At 42.0% G+C, this 21,487-nt stretch overlaps 1 protein-coding gene across 1 annotated transcript in view; it reads left to right on the forward strand.

Annotated features, from left to right (window-relative positions):
• ADAMTS19 (ADAM metallopeptidase with thrombospondin type 1 motif 19) overlaps positions 1 to 21,487 on the forward strand; it is a gene marked incomplete at both ends in the record, with an annotated part of 133,456 nt that overhangs the window by 45,291 nt on the left and 66,678 nt on the right. Inside the window, one exon of the mRNA XM_084278841.1 lies at positions 5,028 to 5,071. Coding sequence (XP_084134967.1) covers positions 5,028 to 5,071 — 44 coding nt within the window. The remainder of the gene's footprint in view (positions 1 to 5,027; positions 5,072 to 21,487) is intronic.

Genomic DNA, 21,487 nt, shown 5'->3' on the forward strand with positions numbered 1-21,487 from the left:
AGCGAAGGGGCAGGCCCTGATCTCCTCTCTTTGTTGACCAGTGATATAACCCAAGGGAACGGTATGATGCTCTGACAGGGGAGGTTTAGGCTGGATATTAGGAAGAGGTTCTTTACTGAGAGAGGGCTCAGGCACTGGAACAAGCTCCCCAGGGAACTGGTCACACACCCAGCTTGACTGAGTTCAAGAAGTGTCTGGATGATGCTCTCAGTCACATGCTCTGACTTGGCTGGCTTATGTGTGGAGCCAGGATTTGGGCTTGGTGATGCTTATGGGTCCCTTTCAACTCAGTATATTCTATGATTTAGAAAAACACCTGTTTATAGTAACCTTTTTCATCTCAGTTTAACTTTATAGACCCTAAGGGATCTGTTAACAATTTTAAATATTTTAGTATTTCATGATACACTGTCATACATACTAGTACATTTGAGGTTTATTCTCAAAATAATAAATAGCTTCTGAAATAGCATTTATGATAGCAACATTGTCCATTTGTTTAAAATGGATAGTACAGAATAGTACATGTGGCTCATTAACCTAAAAACTGCTTTTATGTGCATTCATTAGTCTGTGTCTGCCTACCTTATATGTGGAAACAAGTTCAGAATGTCCTATTACATGAAGAGATGGGAGCAGCTGCAGTACTGTCATTATTCACTTAGCACAATACAAACACTCATATTTGCAGTGTGATGAAAATGTTATTTGCCAAAGAGCAAATGCTCCAATCAATGACAACAGGAGACTGCAGTTTCAAGCCTACGCTACTTTTTTTTTCAAAATTCTTAACATAAGTTACAAAATGGAAAGTAGGGTGAAAGCCAGAATGAAAACTCGGTAGACTGGTAAAATCCGTTAACTGTCCCCTTCTCTTTCTTTTCTCCAGTCTAACCAATGGAAGGAAATGATAGATTGTCTTGGTCAAGAAACAGGTCATTTGACTAGTATGTCTAAAACAAATGTTAAATTTATTTAAAGTGACAAATTGGTGCAAACTATTCATGAAATGTAAGTCTGGATTCTTCTTTAGCATTCCACTCCTGCTCTTGATGTGTTGTGTTGTCGATGCCATCATCCACATATCAGGATTTATTTCAACAAAGGAAATGTAATAAGGTACTTTGTATTTAGAAATTGGATAGCCTTTGTTTGCTCTGAAGGAGTTTATCAACTCAATTAAAAACATGCTAACTAAATACAATTTTTTGTAACAATGGATTAATAGTTACCCAATCTCGCTTAGAATTATTTTCTGGGGTTAGCCAATCTGTTCAAACTCAGAGCTCAGTCCTAAATCTCACAAAAGCTCCTTTTGTCTCTCATTTGAATAAGGACCTATTTCCTTCCCATGTACATGCAAAGTAACCATTCAGAGTAATGTGTGCTGGATACTGGCTTGAAAGTGACTTTAGTGATTCAACCAGTTTCTTGCTTTCAGTGTTAGATTCAGTTACTAACTTGCTCCAGAAATTTTTCTGTATGCATTAATGACAACACTAATAACTCTGTCCTATTTTGCTAAGAGGAGAAGAAAAGAACAAAGGCAAACAATGTCAGTGGTTTTCCTGAGGGTTTTGCAATGTACTTTATTGTTCTATCTTGTGTCTCTTCTTACTTGGAAGAGTCTGTATCCTTTGTTTATAGTTTCAGTATGCCAATTCCATATATTATGTATGTGCATGTTATATATATATATGTATATATATATAAAAGCGTAGAGGTATATATACATGTGTATGTTATATACACTCACAGGAATGTAGTTATAATATGATGCAATATTTAAGTGACTGAGAATTAGAGAGTTATTTCTGTGAGAGTCACTGGTAGGTCTACCTAGAGCTGTAAATCTACTGAGGAGCCTAGTCTCAAATGTATGCAATGCATTCTTATTCTTGGAAATTAAAGGCAATGTTAGATTCTTGCAATGTAAATCAGGAACTGAGTGTTTTATTTTACTTCCCTGTATCCCACTCATAGCAGTACCATTTCTCGCAAGTCACATAATGAAACTCTGGATGCACAGCATAACCATAGTCAGTCTGAGCCAAGAGGGGAGCAAGAACCAAACCAAAAAACCCAAACTGAAACCAGCTCAGTATGTGAGCTATTAAACGAGCAGTAAGCTCTTGGATATTGGCTGGTTTAAAATGTCAGGTGGTACTCTTGTACATTTGAAGGTATGATTTTTAAATTTTTTTTTTACATGTTACATCAGGTAATACTATTGGTTGTCTGTGTGTAAGACAATCTATGTCCTTAGATTGTCTTTACCCATGTTCTCTTGCTTCACCAAAAGTCCCATATTTCCAATCGTTCTGTCACGTTGGTTACCAAGACAGCAAGTCTTTTGTGTCACATGGCACAAAACAAAGAATCGCATTGCAACCCAGTGCACTGATACAGTTTGCTGCAGGTTTGAAAAAATAAAAGAACTTCCTTCTGTATCTGATTATAGTTTTATGTTCAGCACCTTTGGCTCAATTTCCAGGACTTCTTTAAGTGAATTCCCAGAGTTTCTTTATCAGATTATTCACAAGACCTAGAGACCCCATGTCTCTTGCCATGTAGCTTTTAACGAGTGCCAGAAATCTCCTAGCATCTTGAGATGGCTTTTGGGTCTAAATCACGCTGTGGAAATAATCTGTGCGAAGCAAACAAGCAAACAAGAAGCTTTTGGAGCTGTTACTTTTGTAAAAATGATAAGTATCACTAGTCCACTCTCTCATCTGAAGCAAAAAACAATTCCAGCATTTTGTTCCTGGAAAATGGGTGTTTACACATGTGTGTATCTTTACGTGTATCAGCCTGTGTATATATCGATGTAGCTATATAGACTGAATATAAAAATGAATGTTCTCTGGCTCATATAGACCTTCTTTAAAAACAGAGACTGTTACACTGTGGTACAGTGTGGTGGTTTAGTCCTGGCTGGAGGCCAGACGCCCACCAAAGTCAGTCTATTACTCCCCTTCTTAGTTGGACAGGGAAGAAAACATATATTAAGAGGCACAAGAGACAAAATAAGGACAGGTAGTGATCATTCTGTCAGCAATGACATGGGCAAAACAGAATCAACACAAAGTGAAGAAGAGAGAAACTACCTCATTTATTACACTACACTACAAAGAACAGTGAAAAAACGGAGTTGGAAGTCTGACCAGATCTTAAAACAAACGCAACCAGATCTTAAAAAACTTTCCACCGACCACTCCCTTCTTAGCAGACTTCAGTCAGGATTTTGCTCCCTTCTTCCCCGCTGCTCGCAGTGCAGGGGAGCAGGGACTGGGAAAAAATGGGGTTCTTGGATACTTCTTCATGAACTGTTTTCCATTTCCACATCTTAAAACACCTCTAACCTCCTCCCCCGCTCCCTTCTTAGCCGACTTCACTCTAGTCATGATTTCGCTCCCTTCTTCCCCCCAGTCGCAGCACAGGGGTACAGGGACTGGGAGATGGGGGCTTCGGTCAGTCCCCTGCAAGTTGTTTTCCTTCTGGGCCGGGGTGGGGGGGCATTCATTCAACACCCCCCCCCTGCTGCACTGTGGGGTCTCAACCACAGGAGATAGTCCTCCACGAACTTCTCCCACGGGGCTTTATCTCTTTATCACAGTGTCTCCCAGTCCTCCACGGGATTCCAAGCCTCCCCCCAACAAACCTGTTCCGATGCAAATATTTCTCTCTCATCTCTTTGTCTCTGATTCTCCTCATGGCTGCAAGTGCTGGCAGGGCCTTGTTCCAACGTAGGGTCACCGTGTCTTCTCTATGTCTCCACTTGCTCCATCCAGCGTGGAGCCCCTCCACGGGCTGCAGGTGAGGTCTCAGCCTTTTCCATGGGTTTCTCCATGGGCTGCAGGGGCAGCTTTCTCTCTGGCACCTGGGCCGCCTCCTCCCCTGTCCTTCTCTGGCCTTGGTGTCTGCACAGCTCAATATATCTTCTTGCTCCCTTCTCCGGTGGCAAAATGCAGCTGCTTCCCGGTTGTTTTCTGTTATATGTGATTCTCAGAGGCACTATGATTATCTCTAGACGCGACTTTGGCCTTGAATTGCCTGATGTTTACACTTTTGGGGGCTGGCAGAGCATTCCAGCAGCCATTTTCTGCAGCCCCCAGTCTCTCTCAGCAACAGCTACGCAAAAGTATGACATACAGCTAGAGAACAGAAACATCTTTATTTGAGTACATGTACGAATGAAGCTCAGATAACGGGGCTATATTTTGTTTGGTTGCTCTGTGTGGGGTTTTGTTGTTGTTTGTTTCCTGTGGGTTTCCCTCTCCCCATTTCATGTATACCTAAGCAGCCTTATTTGTATTTCAAGTTCAAAAAAAAATTAACATGTGTTCCAGTAAAAGGTTTTCTTTTGTTCTTTTGGTATATTTGTTATGTGTCTTTGAGAACAGATAAAATAGGTGTGAAATTAAAATTAATCCTAAGTAGATATTGTTTAACACAGAGATAAAATACTTACTTTGCTTTGTGTAATTGAGCAGTCTTATTTATAGAGCTATGGCTGGAATGAAATATTTGTTGGAGATAGGATAGGCTTCTCCCTATGAGTTAATTTGCAAGCATTCCATTACTAGAATGGGATGCCCATTCTAGTAGAAAGGCTTCTCCAGAATGTATTTCTATTGTCATTTTAACTATTAACTTTTCAGTACAAAAACTTTCTGACTCTATCTGTGATCTAAATGCTGGATTACAATACTGATCTTAGACTTGATACCAAATGTGGAAGATATTTTCATTTCAAGTAAAAGAAAGACTAACTTTAGAGTTCTTAAATTTCCTACAGGGGGAAAACCCCAAAAATTAGGTGCAATGGACTCCTAAATCTGTTCTGACAATAAACTGGTTTAAGTGTTCTGGGTAATCCTGGCCTTTGCTTCCCTATGCTCTTTGTTGAGGTAATAGTGTTCTGTATTTATTCATTGAGCCATACAAAATTGTAAATAGGTCACACAGCTGTTACCAGTCTGACAGCTTGGTTTGCTTAACATTTTTCTTTTCCCCCTCAATTCTAGGAAGGATTTCTGTGTACATAAAGACGAACCATGTGATACTGTTGGTAAGTAAATAAACGTGAGAGACTGTGTATATAAACCACTTCATAAAATACATGTAACATAAATAGAAAAGTGAAGCTAAAACATGGCAACAGCATCAGTGATAGATAGCTGCAACTAGCTAAAATGCAAAGTACCTCTCCAGTGCCAATAATATTTTGTTAGATTTGTGTATGCTTCTAGAAAAATATCTTTTTAAAACTTTGTTTTTTAATCTTACTGACAATTTAATAAAAAGAAAAGTTTAATATTCTTTATCCAGAATATGAAGTTAAGCAAATATGTTTTCTTTTTCATGCAGTGGGCTTATCTTTGGTGATAATGTATCTATGTTTAAAAACAGCTTCCTTAAGAACATGGAGTAAAATATTAGAGTGATACAGTGACTATGCACTGTGTAACTTCAGAATAAAGGACATGTACTATTGTGCAATGCATCTACTGTTATCTTGAAATAAAGCGAGTGCTAGCTGCACCAAGTTTTTCTATAAACAGTCATTAATTTAGATCATACCCTTTTGGGAAGTCAGATTTTCAGTGTAAAGTTCTGTTGGAAAAGGTAGTAAAAGGGACTTTTCACAAAGGTATGCAGTGATAGGACAAAGGGTCTTAAGATGAAGGACTTCAGATTTAGATATTAGGAAGAAATAATTCACTAAGAGAGTGGTGAAGCAGTGGAACAGGTTGCCCAGAGAAGTTCTGGATGGTCTGTCCCTTGGTAGTGTTCAAGGCCAGGTTGGATGGGACTTTGGGCAACTTGATCTAGTGGAGGGTGCCCCTGCTCACAACAAGGAATTTGGATCTTTAAGGTCCTTTCCAACCCAACACAAACAAAAAAATGTAGCAATTATTCTGTTCAGTTATAATTCTACCTTAAAAGAGGCCATGACACTAAATGAAGGATGTCGGGGCATGGTTTTACCTTCAAATTTCTTCTGACCAATCAAAGTCTTTAACAGTTCTATATTTAAATTCAAAAACTCAGAACACAAATGATTTCAGTAAGCTTAGGATGATAATAATGGAGTATTAACTATTGTCATGCTTGTGCTCTATCTTAGGTAGAGCAGAATTAGAATTTTTTTTTCCCCATTTAATATCCATGGCAAAGGCTTAAGGAGAATTCTTATGTAAACTATATTACCTCACTTCTTGCTAGTCTTTTTTTTTCTTTTACTTTTTTTTCTCTTACTGCTTTTTTTTTTCTTTTACTGTAAAACATCCAGAAAAGACATCCGAAGTCTATGTGAGCATGTTTGTGGGGTGGATATCAATAAAGAATCCTTTTAAATGAAGAGTGGAATGTTTCTCACAACAGTTAGTAGTTAAGAATTCATGTTCTTCCACTAATTGGTATTGTGGTCTTAGGTGAATTTTGTATGAGTATTTGGTGCTCAGTGTCATTTATTTTTGCCTTGTTAAGTGGAAAAATGTTTCCTTCAAGCTGAAGGAGGAAGCAAAATAACAAGAATTCTTCAGCATCTTGTGCTGATCTAAACTGAAGATCAAATCTGGAATTTTTCCAGTATATCTAAATCAATGTGAATGTATTTCTCTGAGAAATGTGTCCTCTTTGAACCTTAGAGATAATGACTACTTACCTCTGATTTTGTCCATGCAATTGTAAATGAGATAAGATTGAACCGAATCAAGTATCAGTCATTCATATTTCTATGATGAAGTAGCTTGGATGACACTTGAAGGCGCTACATTACTTGTAAGTGCACAGGAAGTTAAGACTTTTAAGTCCTAATACAGTGATAAACAAAATGAAGTAGAGACCTTGGCTATCTAATGTGGCATTTTGTGGAATGGCCATTGTGGACTTTCCCCACTCTGTCATTGATGTTTAGATTTTTTTTCAAGAATTGAAACATATTTCATATGTGTAGTCATTTCCATGTAGGTAAAAGCGTGTAGCAAAAGATAAGGTCATTCTTTTCCTGCTGTTCCATTGGTTATAATATTTAATCATTAGTTTTCAGGATTAATACAGTTCAAAGGCACCATAAATTCAGTGTATCATTTCTTCTGTACAAATTTACAGTACTGTGAGTCCATGCAAGGCTTAAAAAGATAATGTCTTTCTGAAACTATTGTCCACTATCGTTTGTTAGCTGATCTAAGAAAAAGTGTTAAAAAGTTGATAGCTTTTCTCTTGAAGAGGATTTCTAAATTGTCTTGTTGGCATAGATGTATTTTGTCAATATTTTTAGAACTGATGGTTTCCATGCAAAAATGTTGAAAGTAGAAAGTAGAGGCAAGTAGATGGTGGTGTCATTTTGGCATCTTTTCTTTTCCTTCCAATTTCCATAGGAAAACGTAAATACTAATTTTTAGTCATAGATTAGTAAAAGCTTAATAAAAGATAAGGAATAATATCTTACTATAATAGATCTTCATGCAACATGTTTACAGGCATGAGGCAGCACATTCCAGGGATGTTTAACATGCAGTGAATTACAGAAATTGCCAAAGAAAGTAGATGAGAAATTAGCTCTAATGTAATATCAACTGTACAATTCCCAGCTGTCCAGAGTTTGCCTCTTCTCCCTGACACCCCTCAAAAAAGAATATAACATAAACTTTTTTCTATCATAAAGAGTACAGTAAGGCAGTTCTCAGTGAAATGTTAGGATAACATTACAGTTATGTTAACATGAGGCCTTGTACATGGGGCAATCAAGGTGAGCCCATTACACAATCCTGAAATGAAAGTCACAAGAAAAGAATGTTTACACAATAGACCTCATTACTGAAAAGGGTTGTCATGTTGGATCATAGTTCTTCCCAGTGATGTAAACAAACAAATAGTGGATTTATTGTTTATTCATTAAGTGCCAAGACACAGTTTTCAGACTGAATAGGAGTACCCACTTTAGACAGACCATAAATTCCAGTATTCTATTATATAGACAATGTTTTCAAGTGTTTAGGTGTCAAATAATGCATTTCTCTGTGTTCAGTCTTTTTCTATTCAAAGTACATAACACATGCACTCTTCAATTAGTACTTTTTCATTGTCTTTTAAAATAATGGAGTGATTTCATACTCATAGAATATACTGAGCTGGAAGGAACCCATAAGGATCATCATCAAGTCTAACTTCTGGCTCCACACATAGCTAGCCAAGTCAGAGCATATGACTGAGTGCATCATCCAGACACTTCTTGAACTCAGTCAAGCTTTGTGCTGTGACCAGTTCCCTGGGGAACCTGTTCCAGTGCCTGAGTCCCCTCTCAGTAAAGAATCTCTTCTTAATATCCAGCCTAAACCTCCCATCCAAGCTTTATACCACTCCCTCGGGTTCTATCACTGGTCACCACAGAGAGGAGACTGGCACCTACCCCTTCGCTCCATTGTCAGGAATCTATAGACTGCGATGAGGTCTCCCCTCAGCCTCCTTTTCTCCAGGCTGAACATATCAAAGGACTTCAGCCTCTCCATCCTTCCCCTCCAGACCCTCCACCACCCTTGTTGCCCTCTTCTGGACACTCTCCAATAGTTTTGTGTCCGTCTAGTACCATGGCACCCAAAACTGCACTCAGTACTCAAGGTGAGGCTGCACCAGTGCCATGAGGAGCAGGACAATCCCCATCCTGGACAAGCTAGCAGTGCTGTGCCTGATGCATCCCAGGAAGTGGTTGACCCTCCTGGCTGTCTGGGCACACTGCTGGCTCGTGTTTAACTTGCCATCAACCAAGACTCCCAAATCCCTCTCAGCAAGGCTGGCCTCCAGTGTCTGATCCCCCAGTCTGCATGTGCAGCTGGGGTTACCTCTTTCCAGGTGGATAATCTGGCACTTGCCCTTGTTAAACTTCATGTTGTTTAGGATTGCCCAGCAATGTGATCTGTCCAGGTCAACAGTTCCTCCCAATTTAGTGTTGTCTGCAAGCATAATACAGCTTGTAGTCCTAGGTCCAGGTTATTTATGAAAATGTTAAAAAGAACTGAGCCTAAAATGTAGCCTTAGGGAACCCCCCTAGTGACTGGCTGTCAGCCAGATGTAACCCCATTTACTACCACCCTCTCGTCTCAACCTGTCAGCCAGTTGTCCATCCAACACATTATGGGTTTGTCTAGTTAGAATTCTTTTGTGTGGGAGTATTTGGAAGACTGACACCGTACAATTTGTTTCAAGGATGAAATTATTTATTTCTAGGGAGTTTTAGCACGTTTCTGAGCAACCATTCCTTTCCTCTTAGGAGAGTTCTTGGTTCATGTTACCTTCAAACCATTAAACCTTCATTGGTCACAACCAACACAGGTTCAGGAGAGGAAGGTCTATCCAACTTGATTTGCATCTATGACAAGGCCTCACGGCTGGTTGACCAAGGGAAACCAGTGGATGTTATTTTTTTTTATTTCAGTAAAGCTTTTGATAGTGTATCTCCACTGGTTTGTGGATGACACCAAGCTGAGTGGTGTGGTTGACACAATAGAAGGAAAAGAAGCCATCCAGAGGGATCTTGACAGGCTGGAAAGGTGGGCCCGGGGGAACCTAATGAGGTTCAACACTGAGAAGTGTAAGGTGTTGCATTTGGGCCGGAAGAATCCCAGACATAGATACAGACTGGGAGAAGAGCTCCTTGAGAGTAGCCCTGCTGAGAAGGGCTTGGGGATTCTGGTAGATGAGAAACTTAACATGAGCCAGCAGTGTGCTTTTGCCACTTGGAAGGCTAATGGTGTCCTGGGCTCCATCAGAAGAGGGGTGGCCAGCAGGGACAGGGAGGTGATTGTCCCTCTCTACTCTGCCCTCGTGAGGCCCCATCTGGAGTACTGTGTCTAGGTCTGGGGCCCCCAGTACAAGAAGGATGTGGAACTGTTGGAGAGGGTACAGGGGAGGGCCATAGAGATGATTAGAGGGCTGGAGCACAAGAGGCTGGGGGAGCTGGGCTTATTCAGCCTGCAGAAGAGAATGCTGCTGGGGGACGTCATTGCCGCCTTCCAGTACTTAAAGGGAACATACAAACAGGAGGGGAATCAACTTTAAAAGGGTAGACACTGGCAGAACAAGGGGGAATGGATTAAAACTAAAGGAAGGAAGGTTTAGGTTAGCTCTTAGCGGGAAATTTTTTACAGAGTGAGTGTTGAGGTGCTGGAACAGGCTGCCCAGAGAGGTGGTGGATGCCCCATCCCTGGAGGTGTTCAAGGCCAGGTTGGATGAGGCCCTGTGCAACCTTGTGTAGATCCAGGCATGGAGGCTGGTGTCCCTGTCTGTGGCAGGGGGGTTGGAGCTCTATGATCCTTGGGGTCCCTTCCAACCCATGCCATTCTATGATTCTATGATGTATCTTTTAAATTTGTACTGATTCGAGTATTGTTCTTTCTTATGGTGTAGACAGGTAAAATTATGAGCTTAGATCTCTCAACAAACTTCTGAAAATTCTAAGAAATAGTTCAGGTTTTAATTTTCAGCAAATTAAACCTATACTATTGTTGCAATATGTAAACTGGTGGCTCATACATGCTGTACTCCTCTTGTGCATGGATCTTCTGGTATTGTTCCCTTTGGGTAATTGTAAGGAGCAATGATTCATAGGACTATTTGTTGCTGTGTTATTGCACAAACCTTAGTACTAGCAGATGGAAATCAACAGATGTTTTCTTATTCTCTTTAAAGATTAGGCTAATAAACACAGGAAGACTATTTCTTAAAACTATTTCTTAAAATTTGAATTTCCCTTCCTTTGTCCGCCTTTCCACTGCAGCAATTGAGTCTCTGAAACATACTTATTTTTAATTACATTTGTTGTTTGCTGCTAGCTAATGTCTTCTTTGGAAACATTATAATAGAGAGTTCTATATAGTTCACTATAATAGAGAGTGTGTAAGTTTGCAGGCATGGACAGAATCTAAAATGATGCTTGTTTTGTGCTGTCATCACTTTGGAACTTCATTTACCTGCAGGAACTGAGGGAGTGCCTGTTTCTAATGGAGGCCTTGTTCTCTCTGGGACTGCTGTGCTTAGAGGCTGCTCACTGCCTGCTTTAGCATCCCTCTGCCTCTTGATAGCTGATAAAATGTCCTAGTATCATTGATTGCAAAAAAAATATAAGACAACAAAGTAGTATTTCCAGTAAGCGTTTTACTGTGTGCAGTTAAAAAAATGCCTTGGTTGAAGATCAGGAATTTTCTCGGCATGTAAAATTGAATTCTATTTGACCTAATATATCAAAATAATGAGTCATTTCAAAGATAGCTTTTGCCTTAAAAAGTGACCTCAGCTTATTGTTTCAGTGCTACCTTCTTACTCCAGCAGCACAAGGTTTTGGGATTTTTTTAAAATACATTTCTGGCTGACAGTGTCTTTCTTCTGCATAGACATGTTTCCTGTAAAGCTAATGCAATTTGCTTTAACCCTAAGTTGTGGTTGAATTTCCCAAGTAATGGGATGTTTCAGGAATAGTAAATTGAGCTTTCCTGATGCTTTATGACAGACAGAATTTCCAGTATTTCATTATCTTAGAGGAGTGTACATGCAATGTGATCTCCTACAGATGTGGTAATTAAATGCTGTTTTCAAATTATATTTTTTATCTTAGGAAATCACAAAAGAGCAGAGTTTCCTTTAAAAAATTAAAATTAAACCCCTCAAACTGTACTATTTGATGCAGTACTGTCAGATACATTTCAGTTAAAATATTAGGTATAAGAATATTGTTTCCCAAAATCATGCTTCCATCTAAACTGCTTACCAGAAAGCACTGTGCAATAAAATGCTGACATTGCAGTCTCTAAACAGAACTTTAAAAACTTCTGTCAGGCTGTTTCAGAGGGATGCTACAAACCTAATATATTAAAAATTTATAACTCTGGTAAAAGCTAGTGTTGCAGAGAGGAAAAGCAGCAGTGGAAACCTGAGGTGCCACCAGGTCTTCATTTGGCTGCCAAGGATCTAAATAGTGTGGATACAGAGAAAAACGAGTAAGGAAAGACAAGCATCTACACAATTCTGACCACAAAACAAAATGAGAAAACATGTCCTCCATCCAACTTAAGGAAATGCCCAGGAGAGATTTATTTTTCGTCTATAATGTGAAAACTGTAGATCTTTCATACATGGGATGTGGTCAAAAGTTGTCCCCAGAAACAGACTTTTAGTCCAGCCCTATGCTTTAAGAGATATGACAGAAGTAGGGAATTGGGCAGGCTCTTATTGTCTAGTGGGGGTTAATGCTTGAAATGCTGAAGCTGAATGCTTAGGGCCTATTAACAATGAACAAGCAGCCAAAAATTTGCACAGAACACAGGCAATAGCACTGTAAAAGTAAACTTAAGTGTTTCCCTGTGCTTTCTCATCTGTATCCATCTGGTGTCCCTCCTCCAGCACTTCGGTCAGTTGTAGTCCTGTTTAGTTGCCTTTAGCCTAACTATCTAGGTGAATGATAAGTTTGCTGAGGAGGAGGGTGAGCTCTCATGCTAAGCATCATGCTGGTGTGGCTGAACTCCTGAGGGCATTTGATTCTGCTAACTTAAAGCTAGTTCAAGTACCTGTGAGCCCTTGCAAAGTGAACCTGGTAGGCATGATTAGTTTTTCTGTCTCTCTAACACATTGTGTGGCTAGACTGGATGAGATGACTGGACCCTGAAATGTGTTTCTCTAGAGAAAAAAGAAAGAAAAGGAGGGAAATGACAAGGACCAGTTGGAACATGTCCAGAGGAGGGCCACAAAAATGACCAAAGCGATGGAGCATGTCTCCTGTGAAGATAGGCTGTTGCAGTTTTGTGAGGCTGTGCTGCTGAGACAGTTTTTGTAAGCAGCAGTTAGAGGTTTCTGCCAGCCGAAACTATAAACAATGAGCAATTCAAGGACAAAGTCGCCGCCCGAGAGACAGTCGAGTGTCTCTGAGAATCACATATAGGAGAAAACAACCCGGAAGCAGCTGCATTTTGCCACCGGAGAAGGGAGCGAGAAGATGTAATGAGCTGTGCAGACACCAAGGCCAGAGAAGGGTGGGGGAGGAGGCGCCCCAGGTGCCGGAGAGAAAGCTGCCCCTGCAGCCCATGGAGAAACCCATGGAAAAGGCCGAGACCCCACCTGCAGCCTGTGGAGGGGCTCCACGCTGGATGGAGCAAGTGGAGACATAGAGAAGACACAGTGACCCTACATTGGAACAAGGCCCTGCCAGCACTTGCAGCCATGAGGAGAATCAGAGACAAAGAGATGAGAGAGAAATATTTGCATCGGAACAGGTTTGTTGGGGGGAGGCTTGGAATCCCGTGGAGGACTGGGACTGAGAGACACTGTGATAAAGATGTGAAGCCCTGTGGGAAAGGGTTCATGTTGGAGAAGTTCGTGGAGGACTATCTCCTGTGGTTGAGACCCCACAGTGCAGCAGGGGGGGGGTGTTGAATGAATGCCCCCCCACCCCGGCCCAGAAGGAAAACAACTTGCAGGGGACTGACCGAAGCCCCCATCTCCCAGTCCCTGTACCCCTGTGCTGCGACTGGGGGGAAGAAGGGAGCGAAATCATGACTAGAGTGAAGTCGGCTAAGAAGGGAGCGGGGGAGGAGGTTAGAGGTGTTTTAAGATGTGGAAATGGAAAACAGTTCATGAAGAAGTATCCAAGAACCCCATTTTTTCCCAGTCCCTGCTCCCCTGCACTGCGAGCAGCGGGGAAGAAGGGAGAAAAATCCTGATTAAAGTCTGCTAAGTACAGAGTGGTGGGGGAAAGTGTTTTAAGATCTGGTTGTATTCGTTTTAAGTTCTGGTCACGCTCCAAACTCCGGTTTCACTGTTTTTTGTAGCGTACTGTAATAAATGAGGTAGTTTCGTTCTTCTTCACTTTGTGTTGAGTCTGGTTTACCCATGTCATTGCTGACAGAATGATCTCTCCCTGTCCTTGTTTTGTCTCTTGAGCCTCTTAATATATATTTTCTCCCCTGTCCAACTAGGAAGGGGAGTAATAGACTGACTTTAGTGGGTGTCTGGCCTCCAGCCAGGGCTAAACCACCACATAGGCTGACAGAGTTGGCCTTGTTCAGCTTGGAGAAGAGAAGGCAATGTCACTACCTATTTGGTTTCACTGGGATAAAGAGGCACGGCAAAGTCTGCCCCCACGCCCCCCAACCCTCCCCACTGTCAGAACTGGATGCCACAGCATGTGTCTGTTTTTCTAGAAGATACGAAAAAAAGGCTCTCTTGCTTATATTCACTAGGAAGGGTTTGTTTGTTTCTTCTATTCTCTTGAAGCACAATTATGTAAGAAAATGCACTTTAGGCAGTTAAAAGCCAATGCTGTAAGTTTTTGAGTTGCTGACACTTGCAAGGGGTGAGGGAACTTTCTCATCAGCCAAGGCAAACAGGAATCTGTAAACCCCAAGGCTTGCCATTTGGGTATGCTGTGAATAGTAAAGATAATTTTTGTCAGGAAGATTGCTGATGTTCAGAGAACTGGTTTCATCATTTAATCTGGAAAAGACAGATGTCCTAGTGACATTTCCAGTGTGTAGCATAATTAAACCGCTCATACAACTTGTATAGTACATACAATTTTGCATTCACGCAATGTTCCCTTATACAGCAAGATCGTGATAATAAGTTCACTCAGAGCTCCATCAAGCCTGACCTTGAATATCTCCAGGGATGGGGCCTCCACCCCTCTCTGGGCAACCTGTTCCAGTGATCTACCACCCACATAGTGAAGAATTTTTTCCTAATATCCAGCCAAAATCTACTCTTTTCTAGTTTAAGACCATTATCCCTTGTCCTATTGCTACATGCCCTTGAGAACAGTTCTTCCCCAGCTTTCTTACAGGCACCTTTCAGGTACTGGATGGCTGCTATAAGGTCCCCCCAGAGCTATCTCTTCTACAGGTTGAACAAGCCTAACTCTCTCAGCTTATCTTCACAGGAGAGGTGCTCCAGACCTGTGATCATTTTTGCATCCCTCCTCTGGATGTGATCCAACGGGTGCATGTCCTTCTTGTGTTGAGGGTTCCTAAGCTGGACACAGTATTCCAAAGTGAAATCTCACCAGAGCAGAGTAGAGGGACAGAATCACCTTTCTCAATCTGCTGGCCACACTTCTTTTGATGCAGCGCAAGATGCTGTTGGCCTTCTGGTCTGCAAATGTGCATTGGTGGCTCATGTCCAGCTTCTCATCCACAATTACCCCCAAGTCCTTTTCCTCAAGGCTACTTTCTAGCACATCATCTCCTAAACTGTATAGATAATGGGGATTGTCCTGACCCAGGTGTAAGACCCAGCACTTGACTTTGTTGAATCTCATGAGGTTCACCTGAGCCCACACCTCCAGCCTGTTCAGGTCCCTCTGGATGGTATCCTGTCCCACTGGCACATTAACTTCACCACTCAGCTTGATGTCATCAGCACAATTGATCAAGTGCTTACTGCTTCAGGCATTTGTTTGTTTGCTTTACATTTTGTGTGGTTTTAGTTTTATGCAAGTAGTTAGCCAACACATTTGGAAAGCTGAAAGTGAAGAGGGGAAAATATTTTGTTATTGTTTTCAGATTATAGCATAGAAGTCACTCACTGCTTTCTCACAATGTATGTGTTAGTAATCTGTTTTAGGAAACAATAGGGCCTTTAAATGTGTTTAGGAAGACTAGAAGGTTAATTTTCTTGTTTCCTTTCAGCTTCAGAATTTAACAATGAAATCTCTAAGTAAAGCTGAGAAAATCTGTAACAGCTGTATCAAATTTACATTAACCTGTGGAGGTTCTGGTTCAAGGAATAATAATTTTTAGGAATAAAGCAGTCTAACACATTACTCATTTGATGTGCAGGATAATGTTGTGTATTTGTTGATAATGTTGGTATTTATGGTTTTCATTTGTAGTATTTATTTGTTTAATGATTATAAATTAAAAATAATACAGGGTAGTGAAGATAGTATTAAAGAACAGTCATTCCTCAGTAGTGAAGATAGTATTAAAGAAGTCATTCCTCACTTACTAAAAAATGACCTTTTTCAAATATTGTGGGTATCCTAAAATACCTCTGAGAGGCAATTATTTTTTCTCACATTACAATAATATTATATCTATACAGACCCATGTCTAGTATTTGTTGTACATTCCACTTCAGATACATTCAGTTGTGCTCTTTCTCATTTAGGTGCCATACTACAATTATTCTTAACATAAATTTAAATCCCAGCAATCAGCTACATGCTGAATTGCTGAATTACTGAATTTGGTTCTTGGCTTCAGTATGCGGTCCTTTTATTCTGTAACATCATGCATAGTTCTTAATTTTTTTGTGTATAGTCATATGCCTTCTGTGAAAATGTAATATAACTTTGCCCTTTTCTACGCATTATACTATAGGTAAATTTTTGTATTTATTTTTAAACACTTTCTGTATTAATCTCATCTTACCCGAGGTGTTTAAAATTCTATCTTAAAGGGATTTAAAGTATAGAGAGACTTATATATAAGGAATTTTAACGTGATGTTTCATAGCATTTAGATTAAGTGTGCTTGGAGCTAGAAATTTAATTTCTTTCACAAGCAAAACTCCTGTGTCCATCAGAAAAAGGTATTCCCAAGTATGGACAAAATAATCTGCACTATTACACAGTGCACCTCTGCTTTGGTTTAAAGGAAAAAAAAGGAAATTACAAGCTAATTATCACAATAATCTGTGCTGGTTTTATCAATACTAGGCACATTATGGTGGGTTTAGAAGACATTTGATGGCCGTTTACTTAATTTACTCCTCACCACAGGTCCCTTTGGGTAGCTTTAGTTTTTGTCTTGCTAACAAAGCCACCGAGCCGGTTCTGCAGACTTGAGCCCCCCTCCTGTTCCTTGTCCCTAATTCCCTGTATCACTCCGTTCTGAGAGATACGTTGTTTCTCCTGAGGTGTCACAATGCACACACACCACGTGCTGACATTGTGGTCCTTTGCACACTTATTTGACAAGATTGACTAATACTTAGCATGTTCCGCCCTTCAGGACCCTTGTCATTAAATGACAAGGCTTTTTAAAAATATACCTTAAAATAGACTATTGAGGGTTTTTTATATATATTCCAGACATTTAAGATATTTTTAAATCAGACAAGCCTCTCCATACATTATTTTTGGAAAAGTGTGTTTAAAATAGTCCTTAGTTGAAAAAAAAAAAGTCATTTATACAATTGGCTGTGGTAAGAAATTATATAACAGAAAACCTGTAAAAACTTATTAGAACAGGTCATCCTTATAAAATGAGGTCAGTTAATGTTTCTTAATGCTAGCAAGTATTTAAATTGCAATTTTTTGTACTACTCAGATATTCTTGGCAAGCTAAAAATTCACTTGCCTTTTTATGCAAAGGCATCTCCCTTTTAATTCAGTGTGGAGTTTATGATTCTTACTTTTCCTTTTGGAGTCATAGTGTAGCAGTTTGCCAGCCTCAAAAAAGTTTTGAACAAGGTATTTACACTGGGCTAGAAAATTAACTTGTTCCTCTCTTTCTGTGAAAGATACCTGTTTTAAAATACCTGCCACAGTAAATCTATGCCATCTATTCCTAACAAATTTTTGAATCCACAAATATCAGATGTAAGTAATTGACTATTAATCAGGCTGTTTAATCATCTAAATATTTGTTGCCAAATATCAGTTGGTTTACTTTTCAAAAAATGTTTTAGAAGGAAGTACGTAGGCCTAATTTTCCTGTTGTTGAACACATTATTTTTAAATTAATCCAATTAGTAATTTTTCTCTTCGGAGAAATTCACAGAGAATTTCTCACTTTCAAGAATGCTCCGTCTTTTTCAGTGGCACTATTAAACACAGATACCCACTTCATATCCGAGATGTTCATAGGGGTGTGGCTTGCTTCCTGCTAAGTTCAAGAGTTACCTTATACTCTGGTACAAGCTTGGTTTCCAGCAGCTAAAAAGTACTTGACTCAAACTGAAAAGAATATGGAAGAAATGTATTTTAGAAAAGGCTAATTATGTAAGGATTGTATATAGACCAATATTAAACTTGCTTTTCAATATTTACAAGTGTATCTTCTGTGGAGATGTCCTGGGCCGGGTCATGCCAGGCCAGAGTTAACCTCCCCACACAGCCAGCCCAGGTGAGCTGAGTTAGCTTGGCCTGTTTCCCACACCACCTGATATCACTCCCCCATCAAAGGGGCTGGTTGGGGAGGGGTACTCCTGGGTGTCTTCAGGGCTGTCCCAATGGGTTCTGGTTGCCATGTTGGTCCTTGCACAGCCCTCTGTTACGGTGGACTCAGGAAGGTACTCTGTGTTAGCACTGGGTATGAGTGCAATTTGCCATGGGCTGTCACTGTGCCCCTTTCATGGTGAATTTATCAGTAAACTGTCCTTATCCCCAAGCCACAGAGGCTCTGTAGGTCTATTTCTCCTCTCCTCTGAGAGAGAGCAAGCAAGCGGCGTGTGGTGCTCAGCTGCTGCTTGAGGCTGGCATGCTCGCTGGCATACCTCCCCTCTGTCCTATTTTAAGCTATCTTTAAGAGCAAAGTTTTAAATCTCTGGTGAGCTGTTTGTTTCTGCCAAAGCGGGGTGGTAAGCAAAGAATGAATGGCAAGGAATGAATAGGCAACTAAACTCTAAAAGCAGCTCTTCATTTCTGTGTAGTTTATGGTAAAAAATCCACAACTGAAAGACTATAGGCAGGCCTGTCCTTGGCTCCTCTGTTCTCATTGGCAGCAGGACCGATGTCTGGAGGCTGTTTGCTGCTGCCATGCCCCATTGGGATGGGGCTGGGGCTGAGCCAGGTGGGGGGCTTTTATACCATCAGCCATGCAGAGAGCAGTGCCGGGTCGTGAGTCTGCACAGGAGGTTGCACTTGGCTTAGTGGCGCTGTAGAAAGTCTGCACCCAGCAGTGCAGGCTGATGGGAGAGCAGAGCCCTGGGCTGTGGGGGCAGAGGGTGAGGACAAGGATGAGGACAGGCCATGGGGTGTAGCAAGGAGCGATGAGGCCAGAACTGGACCTAGAGGTGGTGTGGTGACCCAGTCCTGGTTTGGGCATCCTCTGAGGAACCCTGCTGGGTCACTGTCATGGCGCTGGTCTCTTGCTGGCAGCTGGAGAGGTCTCTGGTGTGCCCATCTTCCTCTTTGGGCGTCACCATGGCCGCCCAGGGGAGCCCTCAGTGCCCAGGCTGGAAGTGGAGGGCCCAGGCACAGCCTCTCTTGGCTCCTCCTGGGGCTCCTCTTGCTCCACAGGGATGGTAACATGAGCAGAGGGCTGGCCGTCAGCACCCCAGACAGCAGCAGCAGATGAGGTGCTGGGCTCCTCATCCATGCTGGATCTTGCAGGACTGCCAGAAGAGACTGGTCTGGAAGCCAGAGACCCTCCTTGGGAGGCAGCGGGGATGGAAACACCTCTAGGGTTGCCCTCTCTCCGCCAGGCAGTGCAGGCATCCTAACGTGCCAGTTGACGATGACTCTCTCTGCAGCACCCTGTGAATCAGAGAATCATAGAATGCTTCTGGTTGGAAGGGACATCAAGGATCATCTAGTTCCAACACCTTGCCATGGGCAGGAACACCCTCCGCTAGACCATGATGCCCAAAGCCCCTTCCAGCCTGGCTTTAAACACTTCCAGTGGTGAGGCTTCCACAGCCTCTCTGGGCAACCTGTGCCAGGGCCTCACCATCCTCCTGGTAAAGAATTTCTTCCTGAGGTCTAACCTAAACCTCTCCTCGTTCCGCTTGAAACCATTACCCCTTGTCCTGTCACTGCACTTCCTGGTAAACAGCTCCTCCCCCACTTCCCTGTAGGCCTCCTTTAAGTATTGATAGGCCGTAATGAGGTCTCCCCTGAGCCTTCTCTTCTCCAGGCTGAAGAAGCCACACTCTCACAGTCTGTCTTCATACCAGAGGTGCTCCAGCCCCTGATCATCTTTGTGGCCCTCCTCTGGACGCGTTCCAACAGCTCCATGTCTTTCCTGTACTGGGGAGCCCAGAGCTGGAGGCAGGACTCCAGGCGGGGCCTCACGAGAACAGAGCAGAGGGGCAAAATCACCCACCTCGAGCTGCTAGCCACACTGGTTTTGATCCTGCCCAGGATGCATCCTTTTCTCATTGGTAGATCTGTAAAAACTTTTCTTGTTACCCTTCCCATCCCTGGCCTGATACAGCTGTATCAGGGGTTTTGCTTTTCTAACCTGATCCCTGAATGTAGCTCTGAAAGATGTTCTCCTGTTCCCTTTCGAACATGGTCTGCAGGATCTGGTGGAGTGCTGGGCTGCTGTGGAAGCTTTTCATCCAGTTTCGAGACTGGAGGGGAGCATGGGGCAACCTTCCTACAGACCACTGCAGGGGTGGTCCAGGGTGCTGGGGTTGATGGGCACCTGGATTTCTGGGAGCCTGGTGGATGACAGCTGGTGGTGGAACAGGTGGAGCGATGACATGCTCCACAAAGTTGTCATCTGCCTGCACTGAGTGCAGGATGTACTGGATCCCCCTCTTGCAAAGGCGGCACTCAGGCTTACTTTGACCCTACTGTAGGATGCACTGGTAGCAAAAGCGGTGGAGGCATGGCATCACATAGCTGGCCTCCTCCCAGCTGCCCAGGCAGATGTGACAGCCGTTCTCCAGCTGTGTGGCCATGTTCTGAGCTGAATTAGCCTGGGCTGTTTTCAACACCACCTGACATCACCCTCCATAGAAGGGGCTGGTGGCCCATAAAAGGTCACCCATAGAAGTGGTGCTCCTGGGTGGTTCCGGGGTACCTCCAGTGCAGTCTGAATCCCGGGCACCGCATTGGTCCTCAGTCATTGCAGTGGTCAGTGTTATTGTTGTGTTGGTAAAGTACTCTGTGTTATCACCAGCTGTGGGTGAAATTTGCCACTGGCAAAACCCTTTCACTGCGCTTTTGTCAGTAATCTGTCCTTATCCCAACCCACCGGGCTTTGTCTGTTTCTGCTCTGGGAGGGAGGGAAGGAGTGGCCTGTAGTGCTCAGCCACTGCTTGGGGCTGAACCACCACAGGGGAACAATGAAAAAAAAAAGAGTATCAGAATCCATCAGTTGTCTCTACTAGAGATTCTACATGAAGAGTGTTTCTCTCTCAAAAGCTATTTGATCTTACATGGAATTTTGATTTATGAGAGTGATATAGCAATTTACTAAAATACAGCCAGTGCAAGGACAGTATAGCCATTGCAGTATACTGTTGGATTGTAGTAGAAACCCAATTAACGTTACTGGTCTCTGTATTCTCACTGTCACAATGCTGAGCATCCTCAGGTGCTCCAAAGGAGTATGTGAGTTTAAGTCAGCTCAAGCCCACTGCTCGATTCGAAGTTCATTTTGGCAATTGTTCATTTTTTGTACTCTCTGTTGTACTCTCTGTTGGGCCAAGCCACATATGCACTTATCCTTTGCTGGGCTGGCTAAATCAAAAAGCTATTTACGGTCTTTTGATTAACTTGGTAGAAAAACACTTCTACAAGTAGTTAATCCACTGAACTGATACA

Source organism: Gallinula chloropus (assembly GCF_964237585.1).
Source record: "Gallinula chloropus genome assembly, chromosome: Z".
In the NCBI taxonomy this organism is placed as follows: Eukaryota; Metazoa; Chordata; class Aves; order Gruiformes; family Rallidae; genus Gallinula; species Gallinula chloropus.